The sequence below is a fragment of the Rhinopithecus bieti genome, unplaced genomic scaffold (assembly GCF_001698545.2).
Source record: "Rhinopithecus bieti isolate Rb0 unplaced genomic scaffold, ASM169854v2 scaffold_44948, whole genome shotgun sequence".
Taxonomy (NCBI): Eukaryota; Metazoa; Chordata; class Mammalia; order Primates; family Cercopithecidae; genus Rhinopithecus; species Rhinopithecus bieti.
Window position 1 is genome coordinate 620,021 of NW_016818762.1, and position 20,609 is coordinate 640,629.

Below are 20,609 nucleotides of genomic sequence, written 5' to 3' on the forward strand. Positions count from 1 at the left end.
ATCTCTACTAAAATACAAAAAATTAGCCGGGCGTGGTGGCGGGCGCCTGTAGTCCCAGCTACTCCAGAGGCTGAGGCAGGAGAATGGCGTGAACCCGGGAGGGGGAGCTTGCAGTGAGCCAAGATCGCGCCACTGCACTCCACCCTGGGCGAGAGTGAGACTCCATCTCAAAAAAAAAAAAAGACAGAAAAGTGGTAGGGGAGGGAATGAAAGAGGGAGAATGAGCAAGAAAATTCGTGTGAATGCCCTTGAAAAACTCAAAGATAGCTTCTAAAGTATTTCCTGTCCTTTTTCGATCCACTGAAATCACACTTCACGCAGTGGAGTGGCTCTGAACTATACAGCACTCTAATATTTCCTGCATCATGACACTTTTTTAAAATTTTATTGCTTATAACCTTGGTCAAGGAACTGGCATTTCTTGGGCTGAACACATTCTAACTTACCATTCCCTTCCGAGGAAGCTGCTGTCATTTTTCCAGAAACAAAAAAAGTTTCGAAACCAAACAAAAAACACCTGCTCAGCTTAGTTACATTTAGCGTAACATACATTCGCAAACCGGTGTTATATACACAAAATATACAATGAGCTCTCACAAGCAAAATCTGCTTTGACTGCCCCAGAAAAACAACGTTATCTTCGAACTAACCTTCGACTCATCAAGTAGTAACAGCGTGGCTCACTGTATATTTTCTCCACTGCCTTTCCATTCTCAATGGCATATGTGGTGTGTGTGGCATAGGGCATTCACATACATATAGCTCCACAAAGCCTGCCATATGCACTGAGGCTAACTTCATTTTTACAACACCAGAATTCAGTTAAGAGTGGAGATAAACGCAAATACAGGTCACTGTTCAGATCAGGTAGTAGAGAGAACACCTAACTGCGGGGAGGCAGACGCAATAGGGAGTCAACTGATGAGAAAGAATACTCCTCCCCTAACCCCTCAGTATGTAGTTCCACATCCAAAAAATACCAGAAATGGCTATGAGTTACTGCTTATTGGAGGCATGGTATCTCTTTGTCTGAAATAAAGCACTACATTTCTCAAATATTATTCTATCCTAGAGATACTGTTGAAACTCACTTTAAATCAGAACATCTTAGTAGAGCTGGGAGAAGTCAGGTAGTGAGCTCAACCCCATTCTGCAGATTGGAAAATTGGGACCCAGAGGAGTTAAGCGAATGATGCAAGGTGTAGCTCCAGCCAACAGCTGGGCCGGGGGAAGACTTAGCTTCCTTTCATGTTCCGGTGTATTTACCACTACACTGTGTCTCAACTCAGGCAACAGGAACAACATGAACACTTGTTACCCTGAGGACCATGGCAAATATTATTCAACATCTAGGGAGTGTCCTCTCTTCCATTCATTACATTGTAATTTTGACCCTATCCCATTGTGGCTCAGAAATAATTGGCATATGACAACAACAGAAATGAAACAAAAGACTATACCTCTACAGACTAACCGGACCAGCAAGGACGAGGCCCACCTTCTGAAAATGACCATCCTTTGTCAAGAAACAAACACCTCCTTTTCCTCATTCGGTGATGTGAATGAACACAATGTCAGGTTAGTTTGTTAGTAGGTGGGTTTTGAAATGCCATTTTCTGTTACCTCATCTTTTTCCAAATGTAAACCCAAGGACCTTGAGCATTCATTCATTACCAGAGGTTTGAGATGTCTTTGCCATTTCTGCTCATCCAGGATCCAAGTCCTGGTATCAGAGTCATTTCCATTGCTTTGTGATTGTTCCCTGACAATCCCAATGGATGCTAGCTAGTTCAGTCCTGAGCCATTGAATCTACCCCAATTTGAAGATCGGGCCAGGAGCTGTGGCTCATGCCTGTAATCCCAGCACTCTGGGAGGACGAGGTAGGTGGATCACTTGAGGTCAGGAGTTCGAGACCAGCCTGGCCAAGATGGCGAAACTTCACATCTCTACTAAAAATACAAAAATTAGCTGGGTGTGGTGACATGTGCCTGTAGCTCCAGTTATTTGGGAGGCTGAGGCAGGAGAATTGCTTGAATCTGGGAGGCGGAGGTCACCGAGAGCTGAGATCACGCCACTGCACTCCAGCTGGGCAACAGAGTGAGACTCCATCTCAAAAAATTAAAAAAAAAAAAAAAGATAGTATGGTATCTGTCTGGGATTTATTGACTTTCTGTAGGTAGGTGACTCAAAGAAGAGGCTGTGATACCTGTAAGAAGACCTGCAGAGGCAACTTAAGATAAGCTAGCTGTCCCAGAAAGGTGGATGTGAAAAACCCAACCTCATCTACATCATATGACAGTAGATGTGTTTACCAAAAGACAAATGCAAAATGAATTTTGGAAAATCAAATAAAACTAAAGTAGAAAGGATCCCTCTGCAGCAAAGATTCCTCATGAAGATGATTGCTCTACTTTGTATGTATGTAATTTTGCTTGTCAAACTTTATCAAGCAATGCATACTAGAAGTGTATAGAGCATATTATAAACTCTAACAGTCAACTTCTGCATGTTGGAAGAAATGTGCCAACATAAATAAAAGCAACAGAAAGCTCAGACTGATTGCAACTAACCAGAGTTAGCTATGCTTGCTGGAGCTCCAGGTGCTAAAGTTTTCGTTTTTGGTGTCATACCAGCCCCTTGTCTGCAGCTTATATATGAGACCTCCATCCCAAATGGTTATTTGGAAAGATGCCCAAGGGCTTTGTTACAAACCCATGATTCTCATCTTTCCAGAGCTGACTTTTACTTCTGAGGGTCCCCATGCACACTCCACTTTGATGTTCCTCAAAGGCAGCACTGTACCAGCAACGAGAGAGATGCACATCTAAGGTATTACATGTCACTCATACTTGACATATACAATCAACCCTCATTGAGGCACATTTCTTGGGGATATGGAGTCAAGGGTAAGAAAGATCACATTTAAGTAGGCTTTGATTTTGAATGTACACTTGGAGTATGTCTGAGAAGTCTCTTAAATCAAAATAAAGAAGCCTCAGTGTGCAGAGCTGATGTAAGAGGAGCTGGGAGGCTAACTTGTGCCGCTTGTATTCCTGCTATGCTCCTCTCTCTAGGTTACTCTATCTTCAGAGAGATGTCTGATATGCCCTTTCTCAAACATTTCCTTAAGGAAATGGACAAATGTTTGGCTTTCTGAGTGCAACTGTCATGAAAAAGAAACAGAAGGCATTAAGAGATCAACACAGCTGAAATACAACAGGTATTGAATATTACAGAGAGGAGGAAAACAAGCATGACGTAAGAGTACGTGCTGTCAAAATCTACAAAGCAAGGTAATTTTTTCCTAGCTATCAAAAGGTGGCTCTAGGCATGTGTATTTCTGTATCCCCACTACACAGGAAGTAGTTCTATTTTAAAACCACTAACAGCAGCTTTTGTTTTGGAGACCTCTCAAATGCCTTAGGCAAGTCTTGAAACTTAAGCTTTTTGACATACAAGCAGTTATTTATTCATAAAATGTGATGACCACGCTTATTTGAGAGCAGTTTCTTCTGGTTCGTTCTCAAAGAAACAGCAGCAGAGACTGTTGGTTATGTAGTTTGACCTAAACGCAGTACAGTGTTAATCCCCAGAAAATATGAAATATATCCAAGTCATGGCTGAGGTTAAGGTTGAAGAGTTTTTGGAATTGATTTCTAAGGACTTACTTTTGACATCTTGCTTTTGCTGTCTCCAGTTAAAAATGCCAAATTATTAATTTCATTCTGAATCACAAAATTTTGCTCTTCCCTCTTGAAGTTCTAAGTGGGAAAGAATTGAAAGAGCAAACATTACAAGAAAGTTCTGTAAACCAAAAATAAGATTCTAAGCTCCCCATGTAATTGAATAGACCCCTCCTCTCAGCCAAGGTGATTCCAAAGACACCTGAAAAACTAATTCATCCATGATGGGAAGAGGGGGTCAGGCATGTCTCATTATACCCTCTCCCTTTTAGAGTTTAGGCATATGACCAGCATTAACATTAAAATAGAGATCTTAAGACTGACAGAATACTCTTGGTAGCAATAAGACACCAAATTCCAACCTGACTCTAGTATAGCATCACAAGACAGAGAGCAGGCCCTGAAGGAAATAAAAATATTTTACCCCAAAATATATTTATTTGACATATTTTGAAAGGGCTCTGCAAAGCTGTCTCTCCTGTGGGGAAAAATCACATTCTATAGAGAATCCCCTTCCCTTTCCAGGTCTTTTCCTGATCTTCAAGAGATTAAATGAGAGCCTAGCACCTTTGAAATGTCTGAATATGAAACATTTGTCAGCTGTTGTCTCTATGGGTGGCCACGTAGGAGACTTCATCTACATAATAAGAATGTTGGTCTCCACAATCCTTTGTCTTAACTCAGATACTTAACTCAGATTGACAACTGTCAATCAGAAAATCTTTGAATCCACCTATGACCCGGACGCCCACTACCTACCCCTATTAAAATGTCTTGCCTTTCCAGGCTAAACCAAGGTATACTTTACATTTATTGATTTACACCTCTGTCAGTAACTTCTGTCCCGCTGAAGTGTATAAAGTCAAGCTGTAACCCAACCACCTTGGGCGCATGTTCTCAGGACCTCCTGAGGCAGGGTCATGGGTCATGGTCCTCACATATGGCTCAGAATACATCTCTTCAAATATTTTACAGCGTTTGACTTTTTATCATCAACAGTTGTCCAAGGTCTGCAGCTTTCACAGCCATTCTAAACCCAGGGCCCAAATGTGTTCTTACGTGAGATTTACACCACAGGATGAAGACTTCTGCCACCATGCGGAAGAGCTGGTCAGAATCAGCATCAGGGCTTTTCAGCCAGTTAGATCTGGGTCCAAAAGTAAATGAATAGGCATTTGAAAATCAGTAGGGATTAAAGTATTCACACCCTAAAAATTATACCAACACTGGCGACAAGCATTTATCCAGATCAAACTGCATTCTCATATGAAAACAATAATCAGGGAGACTAAATAGCAATATATTCCTTAAACATTTAGATATAGGCACATAATTACGGTAGATTTCTTGAAGGATCTACGATAATTATTTCCATTTGCCAAAGGATTCAAGAATTACCTTAGCAAACTGATGTCAGATATCAACATTTCAAAATGGTCAAAAGTAGGTTATGTTTTTTCTTTAAACTGATTAGTAGATTAAGGTTAAGCTCTAAGTTTTGGGAGATGCTTCCCTTAATATATAAGGCTAGCAAAGGTAGGCAAGTCTTGGTCGCTATGACATCTAACCTTGTCCTTGACATCTGTCATCGTCAAACCTCTGAAATTCTGAGCACTCTCAACAGTTCATGTCCCACCCCTTTTTCCTTCAAAGCCAGTTTTATCAATGAAATTTTGTAAGATAATATGTTTTTCACTGTGATTTGAAGTGTATAAGCAGAGATCAATTATCCTCATCTATGCCCTCTAAAATGGTTTGAAGATTCCCTATAAATAAGCATTATTCATAAAAAAAAATAGTTAAGAAATTTTGCAGTAGCACCAAGAAGGCTGAACTGCAGTTTCAGGAATTCAGTTGTTTCTACAAGCTGTCTTGCAGTGAAGTGGCTTACATATTCAAATTAAATTATACTTCCAAAGGCTGGGTAAGTTGCCATTTTCAAATGTCTACAGAGACCTGAAACTAACTGAAACAAACAACAAACAAAAAAAAACCCCACTGTTTCTCTGCTCAGCACTTCTGATATCAAACATGTGGGGGTTTTCTCACATAAAACCATTCTTCAACTCTTCAGACACTGAATGACCTACACTTCAAATATGACACTAACTACCTGGAGTTTGTGCAGACCCCACAGGTTAAGGGCTCAGACCCACAAGCCTGCCCCTCACTTCAGATGCCGGTCTCAAGTCCCAGGTTGTGACCTGTACTTCTGACCAATTGGCTACAACCAACCCGTTCACTGGGTTCAATAATTTGCTAGAGCAGCTCACAGAACTCAGGAAAATACTGGATTTACCATCACCAGTTTATTATAAAGGACACAACCAAGGAATAGCCGAATGAAAGAAATGCATAGGGCAAGGTATGGGGGAAGAGGCAGGGAGCTTTCATGCTTTCTCCAGACACACCACCTTCCCAGTACCTTCATGGGTTCAGCAACATGGACATCTCCAAACCCCATAGCTTAGGATTTTGTTCTGTGGTGGCTCCATTATCTAGGCATGATTGCTGAAACCACTGGCCACTGGTTATTAAACTCAATATGCAGCCCCTCTCCTCTCCCTAGAGGTTAGGGGAGGGTAAATGGTGGTAGGGCTCAAAGTCCCAACCCTGTAACTGCAGAGTTGGTACATCTGGCAGCCAGTCTCCATTCTCCAAGAGTCACCTCATTAGAATAAACTCAGGTATGGTCGAAAGGGGCTTATTATGAATAACAAGATGCTCCTTTCACCCCTTTCCTTCAGGAAATTCCATGAGTTTTAGAAGCTCTGTGCCAGGAAGCAGGGATGAAGAGCAAATACATATTTATTATATCACAATATCAGACTGACACAAGTTAAACTATTGTCTTTCTTAAGGTAAAAAAATTTGCGTCTCAAAATGGTCTGAAAAACCTGATGCCTCTTGCCCCATGTAGGGTAACAGCTACCAAAAGCCAGTTCCTTAAGCCCTAGGACATCAGACTGAATTGTGGGTAGCCTGTACCTCCTACCCATTCGTGAGGAGCACCAGGCTAAGAAATATAAAGACTCATGAGGCCAAGATCACTTTGGGATCCCTCTATCTCCTGAATTCCTTACTGCCCTTGGTTCCAGCCTCAGGGACATTCTTATGTAATCTCTCTTGTTTTCAGATTCAAGCAGCCTCTCCTTTATATAGCTGGCATTACTGGTTGTCTGCCCAATACTCATTCTCTTCTTCTTCCATAGTAACAAACCCCATTTTGTTCAGGGTGGCACTGTGCCCTGCTAAAGATCACATTACCCAGCTTCCCTTGAGCTACAGCTATGTAACTAAGTTCTGATCAATACGATGAATGCAGAACTTGTTGGACGGGCCTCTTGGAAATAAATCTCTAAGAAGGGATCAGATAGCTGAAGGTGCCTTTTTGCCTTTCTCCTGTTGATTTCCTACTTCTTGTCTGGAATGAAAATATGGTGGATGGAACTCTTAATTGGCTTATTATATCATAAAGTAACTTCAAAGATGGAAGGCAATGTTGAGGATATAAAGACAAAGGAATGAGGCTGGGCACGGTGGCTCACACCTGTAATCCCAGCACTTTGAGAGGCCAAGGCGGGTGGATTACTTGAGGTCAGGAGTTCGAGACTAGCCTGGCCAATGTGGTGAAACCCTGTCTCTACTAAAAAAAAAAAAAAAATACAAAAATTAGCTGGGCAAGGTGGTGGGCACCTGTAATCCCAGCTACTCAGGAGGCTGAGGCAGGAGAGTCGCTTGAGCCCGGGAGGCAGAGGTTGCAGTGAGCACCCAGATTGTGCCATTGCACTCTAGCCTGGGCCACAGAGCAAGACTCAGTCTTGAAAGAAAGAGAAAGAAAGAAAGAAAGAGAAAGAAAGAAAAAGAAAGAAAGAAAGAAAGAAAGAAAGAAAGAAAGAAAGAAAGAGAGAGAGAGAGAGAGAAAGAGAAAGAGAGAGAGAAAGAGAGAAAGAAAGAAAGAAAGAAAGAGAAAGAAAGAAAGACAAAGGAATGAGGCTTTCTAACGAGGAACAATACTGGCCCTAGCTGAGCTATCTTTGGACTTCTTTCCTGTGTGAGATTAAATTTCTCATTTGTTTAAGCCACTATAGCCAATTCTCCATTATAAGCAGCCAAATGCAATTCAAACTTGAGGCTTGAAGTTGGCAATGCTTTCTGATTTCTTTCCTATTGATTTTTCAGGGTCAAATGTCAAATTTTATCAGAACTACCAGCTGTTCATTCCTTAGTGTTTTGGTTTAAATGAGCTTCATAGGTTTTCGAGATGCCTTCAGTGGGAAAAGGTGAGGGTCATATCCTATCTAGCCAAGGAAAAGCACAGCCACAGGGACTGTGAGGAGCAAGAGCGTCAGGAACAAAATCTTGAGTAACTATGGTTTCCTGGTGGGAGAAGGAAAAGGATTTCCATCTTGTTGCCTTCGTGTGAGAATGCAGTTTCAGCTGAACATATTTCTCTTTGGCCACCCCTCTTCTAAGAGGCAGATATTTGCTCTTTATCTCTACTGAGGTTCTTTCTTCAAGTTCAGAGTGATAAGTGCAATGAAAAACATCTCATTAAAGGTTTTCCCCTAGGCACGCAAGTCAAGGAAGGTGTTTGTGGGAGAACGGAAGATCCTGACCCAGCTTTTCATATTCACTCATACCCTCTCTGCCCCCAATTAATGCAACAAGGTGCTTCTCCTGCTTGATCCCAGTCTCCTATGGGATTCACCATCTCTGTCAATATTTAGTCGCTTGATTTTCTTGTAGATACCTAGCTGATCTGTGGGTCTCTTTTAACATCTGCACTGCTTGCCAAAAGGCAATTGGAAAACTCAAGGCTAGGCAGAGAAGAAGGCTGGGTTTAGAGGTAACTGTCAGAGATTCTGCCATATCACTCGAATAAGGTACATTGTCCTCATTTAGTAATTTCTCATCCCTCAGCTCCATCCAACCCTTCTGAATCTCCAATGTCTATTATTCTACACTCTATGCCCATGTGGACACATTATTCAGCTCCCACTAAGTGAGAACATGTGGTATTTGGCTTTCTGTTTCTGAGTTGTCTCATTTAAGATAATGGCCTCCAAAATCCATCCACATTACTACAAAAGACACGCTTTCATTCTTTTTAATCACTAAACAGTATTCTACTGTGTGTGTGTATGTGTATCCCACTTTTTTTTTAAATGCAGGCATCCATTGATGGATGCTTGGGTTGATATCATCTCTCTGCTGTCGTGAATAGTGCTGCAGTAAACATATGAGTGCAAGTATCTACTCGATATAATGATTTCTTTTCCTTTGGGTAGATACCTAGCAGTGAGACTGCTGGATTGAATAGTAGTTCTATTTTTAGTTCTTTGAGAAATTTCCAAACTATTTTCCAGAGAGGTTTTTGTATTGGGTGATGGTTACACTAAAAGTCCAGACTTTGCCACTAAGCAATGTATCTATGTAACAAAACTGTACTTGTACCCCTTAACTTTATAACAATAACCAAAAGAGCAGCAGCAACCCAAGTGGATAAAATAACTGAGCACAGTCGCAGAAAAAAACAAGAAGCATAGGAACAGAATCCTGGATGGTGGCAGGAGTATGGAGACTTAGACTTTCATTTTCAAAAAGACAAATGGGGCCGGGCGCAGGCATGAGCCTGTAATTACAGGCATGAGCCTGTAATCCCAGTACTTTGGGAGGCCGAGGCGGGTGGATCACCTGAGGTCAGGACTTCAAGACCAGCCTGACCAACATGGCGAAATCCCGTGTCTACTAAAAATACAAAATTAGCCAGGTGTAGTGACGCATGCCTGCAATCCCAGCTACTAGGGAGGCTGAGGCAGGAGAATCACTTGAACCCGGGAGGTGGAGGTTGCAGTGAGCTGAGATCGCGCCGCTGCACTCCAGCCTGGGCGACAGAGCGAGACTTTGTCCCAAAAAAACAAACCAACAAACAAACAGAAACAAAACAAAACAAAAACAACGGACAAATGATCAGGTTTGGAAAGAAACTAAAGCCACGCTCCCGTGTTCACAGTCAGCATGTCTACTTTGGAGGTAAGAGCTTTTTTCAGCTTTGTTCGAAAGCCTCCCCCAGAAGACCAAGCCTGAGGTAGCTGCTGCATGGGATTTACTCTAACTGCATGGGATTTACTCTAACTGCATGGGATTTACTCTAACTCCCTTCAACAGTTTGAGAGAGAGGTTTTCACCAAAAATCTCACTATTTAAAGTTCAGTGCTAAGTTCCAAATATTTCTGACTCCCAGGAAGGGGCCTAGGAAGCTGATTGCCTTTTAGAAAGAGAGACTTGTTTAGGCCAGGTGCGGTGGCTCACTCCTATAATCCCAGCACTTTGGGAGGCAGAGGCAGGCGGATCACCTGAGGTCAGGAGTTTAAGACCAGCCTGACCAACATGGTGAAACCCTGTCTCTACTAAAAATACAAAAAAATTTAGCCAGGTGTGGTGGCGTGTACCTGGAGTCCCAGCTACTCAGGAGGCTGAAGCAGGAGAATCGCTTGAACCTGGGAGACAGAGGTTACAGTGAGCCAAGATCATGCCACTGCACTCCAGCCTGGGCAACAGAGTGAGACTCTGTCTAAAAAAAAAAAAAAAAAAGAGAGAGAGAGACTTGTTTAATACATCTTGACTTTTATCTCCTCGCAAAAGGAAGCGAAGCACTTATGTGCCCCGCACTGAGTACACCACAACTGGTTCTTGCTTATTCTGGGTCAGCTTCAGGTTGGACACTGATCAACAGAAGCCGTTCTTCAGAAGAGTATTCCAGACACCAAAGAAACTTCACACACTGCTGTGGCAGGGCAGAAAAGAGCACAGAGGTTTAATATGACAAGAAAAAGCAGGGAAGAGGAAAGCCCAAGATGGCTCTGTTACATATTTAAAGAGCTGCCACAAGGGGGGTTAGAGTAATTTTGTGTGGTTCTGGAGAGTAAAATCAGAGCTGATAGGTAGGAGTTATCCTCTGAGCTCACATGGTTTGAACCGTCTGAAACCAGAATGGGATTGCATGCATGGCAATGCTGTCCCTCTTGTCTTTTGCCCTCCACTTTTCCCAACAACCAGAGGCAGAAAGTCACGATAGGAAAAAGGAAGGGGTATTTTTCCATCCACCGGGAGGTAAGATGAGGTGACCTCTAACAACCCTGCCAAGGCCACGATTCCGTAATTCAAAGCCAGCTAATTTTTTGGATGAAGAGAGGACCTGAAGAAAGTAAAGGCACTCATGTTGGAAGGCTGTATTTCTCAGCACGGCTCATATGACCGTGATGCTCTGGGAAGAACAGATTGAAAAGTGGGGATGAATGAATTAATGATGATCTCAAAGACTCTCTGACATTGCCATTTTTAGCAACTGTCAAACACTGCATAAGTATAACATACTCTGTCTTGAGTCTTGATCGTCAATAGTGACAAATGCAATTAAAGAGCTATTCCAGGGGCAACTTTACTCTACTTTTATTTTTCACTTCAAACTCTGGCAATTTCCTTCTCTACACTGCTAACATTATTATGATGGGGAAATGACTAAAATAACCCTCAAAAAAGCAGGGTTTTTTCTGTGTGTGAAAATGACTACAATTTCCCAGATAGGTAAGGAAAGATAAGATTTTATATGTGTGTGTGTATATATATATATATATATATATATATATATAGAGAGAGAGAGAGAGAGAGAGAGAGAGAGAGAGAGAGAGAGAGAGAGAGAAAGAGAGACAGCAAGTGTATGTGTGTGTGTAAGGTGTTGTTGTAAAGTGTTTCTTTTGGAATGTTAAATATAAGTAATCTTAATTAGGTTATTTTAAATAGTAAGTACAATTTGCCTCATAAAATAAATTAAAATAAATGCTAAAATGAGTATATCCAGGCCCATTTCTTGCCCGTGGCAGAATGGGTTACCACTCAAAAGTTACCAATGTTCCCCCAAATATTTCTGCATCCCTTCAATATCTATAATGGGTACCTTAAAATTAAACATTTGCAAATTTGTATTTTAGGGTTTTAAATTTTAGAAGGGTATGGTATAATAAAAATATGTTTTAGTCTTTGCCTCTGTTTCCTGGCACAGAGCTACTAGAACTCGTGGAATTTCCTGAGTAATAGGAGTTTCTTTTGTTATATATAACAAGCACCTTTGACCATACCTGGGTTTATGCTAATGAAGTGACCCTTGAGTGGGGAAGGGCTAGGTAGCTTCAGCATGGCGCTGGTTGCTAGAAAGACCAAGCACATGGTTAGAGGGTTGGAACTTTCAGCCTCACTCCCTACCTCTGGGGAGAGAGGAGGTGCTGAAGATTGAGTTCAATCTCAATCACCAATGGCCAATGATTTATCAATGAAACTTACATACAAGCTTGTATGATGAGATGCAGGGAGCCTACAGGTTGGTAAACACATCGATGGGCTGGGAGGGTGGTGTGTGCCGGGGTGGACACAGAGGTCCTGCACTCCCCTACGCCCATACATTTCCCTATGCGTCTCTTTCATTTGAATGTTCCTGAGTTGATTCTTTTCTAACAAGCCTGTAATTGTTAATGTGCTTTCCTGAGTTCTATAAGCTATTCCAGTGAATTATCAGACTTGAGTGAATTATCAAACCAGGTCATGAGAACCATGGGATTTGCAGTTCACTGGGCAGAAGTGTGAGTAGCCTGGGCAACTCATTTGTGGCTGGTGTCTGAAGTGGAATAGTCTTGCAGAACTGAGCCCTTAACCTGTGGGATCTGCACTAACTCTGCATAGTTACTGTCAGAATTAAATTGGATTGTTGGGTACCCAATTGGTGCTGGAGAACTGGAGAATGGACTTGGACAACTGACACGTATTTGATTGCAGGGAAAAAAGCAACAAAACCCACAAATAGGGTAAGGATCATACCATAAGATACAATGAAAATGTCTGTGTTCATTCTATCAATAGCTTTATGATTTTGCAGACTTATATTCCCACAAGCCTTCACATTTCTCATATAATTGTTGTTTAATTATTTATTTTGACTCAGCTAAATTCTGTGCACCAAATGAACACTGGGGAAAGAGTGACTTACATTAAAAATTTATCTTATGACATGAATTAATTTTCCTAATTATGACATTAGAGATTTTCAACCTTTGAAGTTCTGTAGAATAGGAGTGATGACGGTGAGCTGGGATACGCAGCCTGTCCAGCACAGCATATGGCCACCACCCCAGGGGACTGACTGATGGGAGAGAAGGGAAGGTGCACAGAGTCAGTGTGAAGGGCTGAAGGCAAGGGACAGGGGGAGAATGAGGATTCTGGGTGACCCTCCTGAAGGACGCAGGTTGGGGGAAGAGGCCTTGAGAATAGGGAGCAGCAGGTTTGGATAAGTTCATTATATTGTGCTGTTTTCCACCTCTCCTCTCTAAATGGTGCTCAAATGTCAGAACAGAGACACGCAGCATGAAGTATCTCCGTAAGTCTCCAGTTTTGAATTTCATCTCATACCAAGGTGTCCACTAATTTGAGCCATTCCCCTTCCTTTACCCATGCTTTCAGCACATATCTCACTAATATTCATCTCAACATGTCACCGGTCTTCATTCTCAGTGACTTCAATATATGTGTTTATGATTTTCCAGTTCCATGGCCTTTTCGTCTGTTGATTTCTTCTCTAAGGGTCTTGCCCCCCACCTGCCTCAGCATGCAATCCCATGGTCATTACTAATAATTGTAACCTCCCCTAACCCCATAATCTGAAATCCATGCATTTCACTTCTCTGACCTCCACCTTCCTCCTATCTAGTACCCACTCTCCAAAAATCCTTTGATCCTTTGTCTGTTCATGCACATTAGGCTTTCTACGTTTTGTCCTCCTCCTCATCCGGCTTAAATTCCATGATAAATCTTTATAATTACCCCCTTACATATACCCTTAACTCCCTAACCTGTTTTTGTTATACTCACTTTGCAAAACCTCACCTCTCATTAAATGCAATTTACTTCCTATTCTTGGTTGATATCTGACAGCTGAATTTGGCTGGAGAAAAAGACAACCTGCCAATGGGTCTTACTGTAAATTCATGAGCAGAGATCTCTTAATGCTGCCTGGTAATCACCCTGCATTTCCCTGGTCCATGTACTCTTCCACTCTCCCTGGGAACCACCTCATACCTTCTCTTTACTCTTCAAACCTCTAGCACCTTTCCCCATCTTCATCCCCAACTGATGATCTTGCTTCCTACTTCACGGAGAAAATAAAAGCAATCAGAAAAGGACCCCAAAAGACCTCTCTCTCTCTGAATGTAGGGGTGTGTGTGTGTGTGTGTGTGTGCGCACGCATCAGCACCCACAGTCTCTGCCCTCCTGTCTGTTGCTGTGGATGAACTTCCTAAGGCTGACCTTTTGCCTGCTCACGGGCATTGTCTTAGAAATTGTCTCTCTCTTCCATGATCGTAGGCCCCGTCTCTACTGGATCCTTCCCATTGGTGAAGAATCAACCTGACAAGTTTCCTATGTTAACATCTCCTCTCTTGACCACCCTCCTTCTGCCTCTAGCTAGTGTCTCATTTCTCTGTTCTCCTTTAGAGTAAAACTTGAACAAGTTGCCTGCATTGCTGGATCCAAGTCCTTTTCTCTCATTCTTTTTACCCATCCCAAAGAGGCTTTTTATCTTCAATACTTTTCACAGACACTGCTCTTGTCAAAGTCACCAATAACTAATGAGCTACTTAATATAATGCCCAGTCTCAGTTCTCAGTTCTCATCTTATTTACCAGGAGCATTCGAAACAGTTGGTCATTCTTTCCTTCTGGAAGCTCTTTGTGAAGTTGGCACCCAGGATACAACATTCTGTTGGCTTTCCTACTGTCTTGTTGGTTTCTCCCTCTCAGTCTCATTTGCTGTTCCTCTTCTTCTGCCTGACCTCTTAGTACTGAGGAACTTTTCTGTCTCTTCCTCAATCCTTTACTTATCTCATCTAGTCTCACAGTCCTTACATGTATCGATTACTCCAAAATGCATATGTCTACACCAGACCTCTCCCCTGAACTCTGGATCTTATATGCAATTACCCATTCAACATTTTCACTTTTCTACTGAATAGGCAACTAAATTCAACATGTCTGAAAGTGANAGAAAGAGAGACAGCAAGTGTATGTGTGTGTGTAAGGTGTTGTTGTAAAGTGTTTCTTTTGGAATGTTAAATATAAGTAATCTTAATTAGGTTATTTTAAATAGTAAGTACAATTTGCCTCATAAAATAAATTAAAATAAATGCTAAAATGAGTATATCCAGGCCCATTTCTTGCCCGTGGCAGAATGGGTTACCACTCAAAAGTTACCAATGTTCCCCAAATATTTCTGCATCCCTTCAATATCTATAATGGGTACCTTAAAATTAAACATTTGCAAATTTGTATTTTAGGGTTTTAAATTTTAGAAGGGTATGGTATAATAAAATATGTTTTAGTCTTTGCCTCTGTTTCCTGGCACAGAGCTACTAGAACTCGTGGAATTTCCTGAGTAATAGGAGTTTCTTTTGTTATATATAACAAGCACCTTTGACCATACCTGGGTTTATGCTAATGAAGTGACCCTTGAGTGGGGAAGGGCTAGGTAGCTTCAGCATGGCGCTGGTTGCTAGAAAGACCAAGCACATGGTTAGAGGGTTGGAACTTTCAGCCTCACTCCCTACCTCTGGGGAGAGAGGAGGTGCTGAAGATTGAGTTCAATCTCAATCACCAATGGCCAATGATTTATCAATGAAACTTACATACAAGCTTGTATGATGAGATGCAGGGAGCCTACAGGTTGGTAAACACATCGATGGGCTGGGAGGGTGGTGTGTGCCGGGGTGGACACAGAGGTCCTGCACTCCCCTACGCCCATACATTTCCCTATGCGTCTCTTTCATTTGAATGTTCCTGAGTTGATTCTTTTCTAACAAGCCTGTAATTGTTAATGTGCTTTCCTGAGTTCTATAAGCTATTCCAGTGAATTATCAGACTTGAGTGAATTATCAAACCAGGTCATGAGAACCATGGGATTTGCAGTTCACTGGGCAGAAGTGTGAGTAGCCTGGGCAACTCATTTGTGGCTGGTGTCTGAAGTGGAATAGTCTTGCAGAACTGAGCCCTTAACCTGTGGGATCTGCACTAACTCTGCATAGTTACTGTCAGAATTAAATTGGATTGTTGGGTACCCAATTGGTGCTGGAGAACTGGAGAATGGACTTGGACAACTGACACGTATTTGATTGCAGGGAAAAAAGCAACAAAACCCACAAATAGGGTAAGGATCATACCATAAGATACAATGAAAATGTCTGTGTTCATTCTATCAATAGCTTTATGATTTTGCAGACTTATATTCCCACAAGCCTTCACATTTCTCATATAATTGTTGTTTAATTATTTATTTTGACTCAGCTAAATTCTGTGCACCAAATGAACACTGGGGAAAGAGTGACTTACATTAAAATTTATCTTATGACATGAATTAATTTTCCTAATTATGACATTAGAGATTTTCAACCTTTGAAGTTCTGTAGAATAGGAGTGATGACGGTGAGCTGGGATACGCAGCCTGTCCAGCACAGCATATGGCCACCACCCCAGGGGACTGACTGATGGGAGAGAAGGGAAGGTGCACAGAGTCAGTGTGAAGGGCTGAAGGCAAGGGACAGGGGAGAATGAGGATTCTGGGTGACCCTCCTGAAGGACGCAGGTTGGGGAAGAGGCCTTGAGAATAGGGAGCAGCAGGTTTGGATAAGTTCATTATATTGTGCTGTTTTCCACCTCTCCTCTCTAAATGGTGCTCAAATGTCAGAACAGAGACACGCAGCATGAAGTATCTCCGTAAGTCTCCAGTTTTGAATTTCATCTCATACCAAGGTGTCCACTAATTTGAGCCATTCCCCTTCCTTTACCCATGCTTTCAGCACATATCTCACTAATATTCATCTCAACATGTCACCGGTCTTCATTCTCAGTGACTTCAATATATGTGTTTATGATTTTCCAGTTCCATGGCCTTTTCGTCTGTTGATTTCTTCTCTAAGGGTCTTGCCCCCCACCTGCCTCAGCATGCAATCCCATGGTCATTACTAATAATTGTAACCTCCCCTAACCCCATAATCTGAAATCCATGCATTTCACTTCTCTGACCTCCACCTTCCTCCTATCTAGTACCCACTCTCCAAAATCCTTTGATCCTTTGTCTGTTCATGCACATTAGGCTTTCTACGTTTTGTCCTCCTCCTCATCCGGCTTAAATTCCATGATAAATCTTTATAATTACCCCTTACATATACCCTTAACTCCCTAACCTGTTTTGTTATACTCACTTTGCAAAACCTCACCTCTCATTAAATGCAATTTACTTCCTATTCTTGGTTGATATCTGACAGCTGAATTTGGCTGGAGAAAAGACAACCTGCCAATGGGTCTTACTGTAAATTCATGAGCAGAGATCTCTTAATGCTGCCTGGTAATCACCCTGCATTTCCCTGGTCCATGTACTCTTCCACTCTCCCTGGGAACCACCTCATACCTTCTCTTTACTCTTCAAACCTCTAGCACCTTTCCCCATCTTCATCCCCAACTGATGATCTTGCTTCCTACTTCACGGAGAAAATAAAAGCAATCAGAAAAGGACCCCAAAAGACCTCTCTCTCTCTGAATGTAGGGGTGTGTGTGTGTGTGTGTGTGTGCGCACGCATCAGCACCCACAGTCTCTGCCCTCCTGTCTGTTGCTGTGGATGAACTTCCTAAGGCTGACCTTTTGCCTGCTCACGGGCATTGTCTTAGAAATTGTCTCTCTCTTCCATGATCGTAGGCCCCGTCTCTACTGGATCCTTCCCATTGGTGAAGAATCAACCTGACAAGTTTCCTATGTTAACATCTCCTCTCTTGACCACCCTCCTTCTGCCTCTAGCTAGTGTCTCATTTCTCTGTTCTCCTTTAGAGTAAAACTTGAACAAGTTGCCTGCATTGCTGGATCCAAGTCCTTTTCTCTCATTCTTTTACCCATCCCAAAGAGGCTTTTATCTTCAATACTTTTCACAGACACTGCTCTTGTCAAAGTCACCAATAACTAATGAGCTACTTAATATAATGCCCAGTCTCAGTTCTCAGTTCTCATCTTATTTACCAGGAGCATTCGAAACAGTTGGTCATTCTTTCCTTCTGGAAGCTCTTTGTGAAGTTGGCACCCAGGATACAACATTCTGTTGGCTTTCCTACTGTCTTGTTGGTTTCTCCCTCTCAGTCTCATTTGCTGTTCCTCTTCTTCTGCCTGACCTCTTAGTACTGAGGAACTTTTCTGTCTCTTCCTCAATCCTTTACTTATCTCATCTAGTCTCACAGTCCTTACATGTATCGATTACTCCAAAATGCATATGTCTACACCAGACCTCTCCCCTGAACTCTGGATCTTATATGCAATTACCCATTCAACATTTTCACTTTTCTACTGAATAGGCAACTAAATTCAACATGTCTGAAAGTGATCTCCTGATCCTCCCCTCAACAACCTCACTCCAACCTTGGCCAAATCTGATGTATCCACAGTCTTCCTCAATTGCTGAAAAGGCCGTTCTTCCATGTACTCAGGCAAAACTCCTGGAATCATTTTTGACTCTTCTCTTTTCTCTCATTCCCAATTTGGAAATTCCATGGGTTCTACTTTCAAAACTGACCCAGAATCTGATAACGTCTGGCAACCTTCACTGCTACCATCCTGGCCTCAGTCACCATCAACTTAAAAAAAAAAAGAAAAAAAAGAGGGTCAGGCGTGGTGGCTCACGCCTATAATCCCAACACTTTGGGGAAGCCGAGGTGGGCAGATTGCCTGAGCTCAGGAGTTCGAAACCACCCTGGGCAACATGGTAAAATCCCATCTCTACTAAAATACCAAAAAATTAGCCAGGCATGGTGGCGCACACCTGTAATCCCAGCTACTCAGGAGACTGAAGCGGGAGAATTGCACGAGCCCAGGAGGTGGAGGTTACAGTGAGCCAAGATTATGCCACTGCATGCCAGCCTGGGTGACAGAGCAAGACTCCATCTCAAAAAAAGAAAGAACAATAGTTATATTACTATATGATAACTATATATATCTCATATTATAATATAGAATATTATATTTTATATGGATTATAGTATATAAAAAAACTGGCAAAATGCATATAACATAAAATTTGCAATCAGTGATGTTCAGTACATTCACAATGCTGTGAAACTACAATCATTATCCAGTTCCAGGACGTTTTCATCACCCCAAAAGGAAACCCCAGTCCTTAAGAAAAAGCATAAAGCGGTCCCTCTCCATCACTCTCTCCCGCCCCTGACACTGCTAATCCACTTTCAGTTTCTGTGGATCACATTCCACTCTTGCCTGGATCATGGAGAGCCTCCCGCTGGTTTCTTCCTTCCCTACCACCTCCACCCCTTGCTACAGTGCTCAAAGAGTGAATCAGATCACATTCCAGACTCCCTCAACATCTCCAGGGGCTTGTTATTTCACTCAGAGTAAAAGTCAGAGTCCTCACAGTGGCCTCCCAGGCCTGGGCGCTCAGCCCCATGTTGCCCGTCTGACATCCCGTACTGCTCTTCCCCACCCTCCCTCTGCTTCAGCTACACTGGCCTCCTTTTGGTCCTTTGAACATCCCAAACACACTCTTTTCTCGGGGCCCGCACCAGACGTTTCCTCTTCCTGCAACATCCTTGCCCCAGATCTTTCTGGTTCCAAACTTTACTGACTTCAGGTCTTTGCTCAAATGCAGATTTCTCAGTAACATCCCATCTAAAAACACAACTCCACCCCACCCTGACCCTCCTAATTCCCCTTGCCCCGCTCTATATAATTTACTTATATGGGTTGTTTATTGTTTATGCACCTCTCCTAGCTCCAGAAAGAAATCTCCCTAGGCCAGAGAGCTTGTCTCTTCTATTCACTCCTATCACTTAAAGCCTAGAAGAGCGCTTAACACACAGTCAGGCAGTACTGGTTGAAGGAATACATGAGTGAACAGCAGAGGGGCAGAAGTGGGTCACTGCTACCTTTATTTGACCAACTTCCTCTGACCTGTGGTAGCCCATAAAGATGGAGGGGATGGCCATGTCACAGACCATACAAAATCGTTGCTCCAGGAAAGCACTGCCCAGAGCTCCTACAGCAGGAACCATTGGTGTTGGGAAGGAGAATGGTGGGGGCGGCTATCACCTCCTTTATCTCACTGTCAACAACCCAACACCATCTTTCCATTTTATTCCGTTGCCTAAACTAGCCCCACAGAGGGGCAGACAGGCTCCTAGTGGTCTCCTCCGTACCTGTTGTTGTCCACGTAGCGGATCAGCATGGGGTAGAAGGCATAGAGATCTCGGCAGAGGACCGCGAATTCATCCAGGATGAGGAGCTCCGCCTCCTGGGTGTCCCCTTTGCCATCGGCTTTCAACTGCTCCTCCTCCTGCACGGTCTTGACAGCCTTTTTCTTCAGCTTCTCCAGAGTTGGGATGAAGTGGCTTCTCAGCAGGTCGGCCCTGGCTTTGCTGATGATGGGCTGTGCATACACTGGGTTTACAAAGAGCCTCCCCGTCATTTCACATATTATGGCAATTGATGAAAATGAAAGACATGATTGAAAGGTGGGGCCGTGGAATCCCATCAGCTCAGGATGGCACCTGCCCCTCGTTCCCTTCTTCAATCTTCCCCTTGATACTTCCCTCTCATAGAGCCACCTCGGGGGATGGGGGACCGAGGCCACTATGGGACAAGGTCCATATTCCTGCTCTGCTCTTCCAGGCCATGGGGAGCCCCTGCCTCCCCCGAACCTCTCATGCACACATGGCCTATGCCACACCCCTTAGCTCTTCACGACAGACTATTTTGTATTATTTCATAGTCCATTCTTTTTGCTTTTGGCTCACTAGCAGATTGTAAACTTCCTGAAGGAAGCCTTTTATTAACAA

At 42.7% G+C, this 20,609-nt stretch overlaps 1 protein-coding gene across 1 annotated transcript in view; it reads right to left on the reverse strand.

Moving 5' to 3' along the window:
• Positions 1–20,609, reverse strand: part of RYR3 (ryanodine receptor 3) — a 580,605-nt gene that overhangs the window by 66,073 nt on the left and 493,923 nt on the right. The window contains exons 67-69 of the mRNA XM_017857433.1: positions 19,971–20,211; positions 4,744–4,831; positions 3,670–3,762 (exon numbers count right to left, since the gene is read on the reverse strand). Coding sequence (XP_017712922.1) covers positions 3,670–3,762; positions 4,744–4,831; positions 19,971–20,211 — 422 coding nt within the window. The remainder of the gene's footprint in view (positions 1–3,669; positions 3,763–4,743; positions 4,832–19,970; positions 20,212–20,609) is intronic.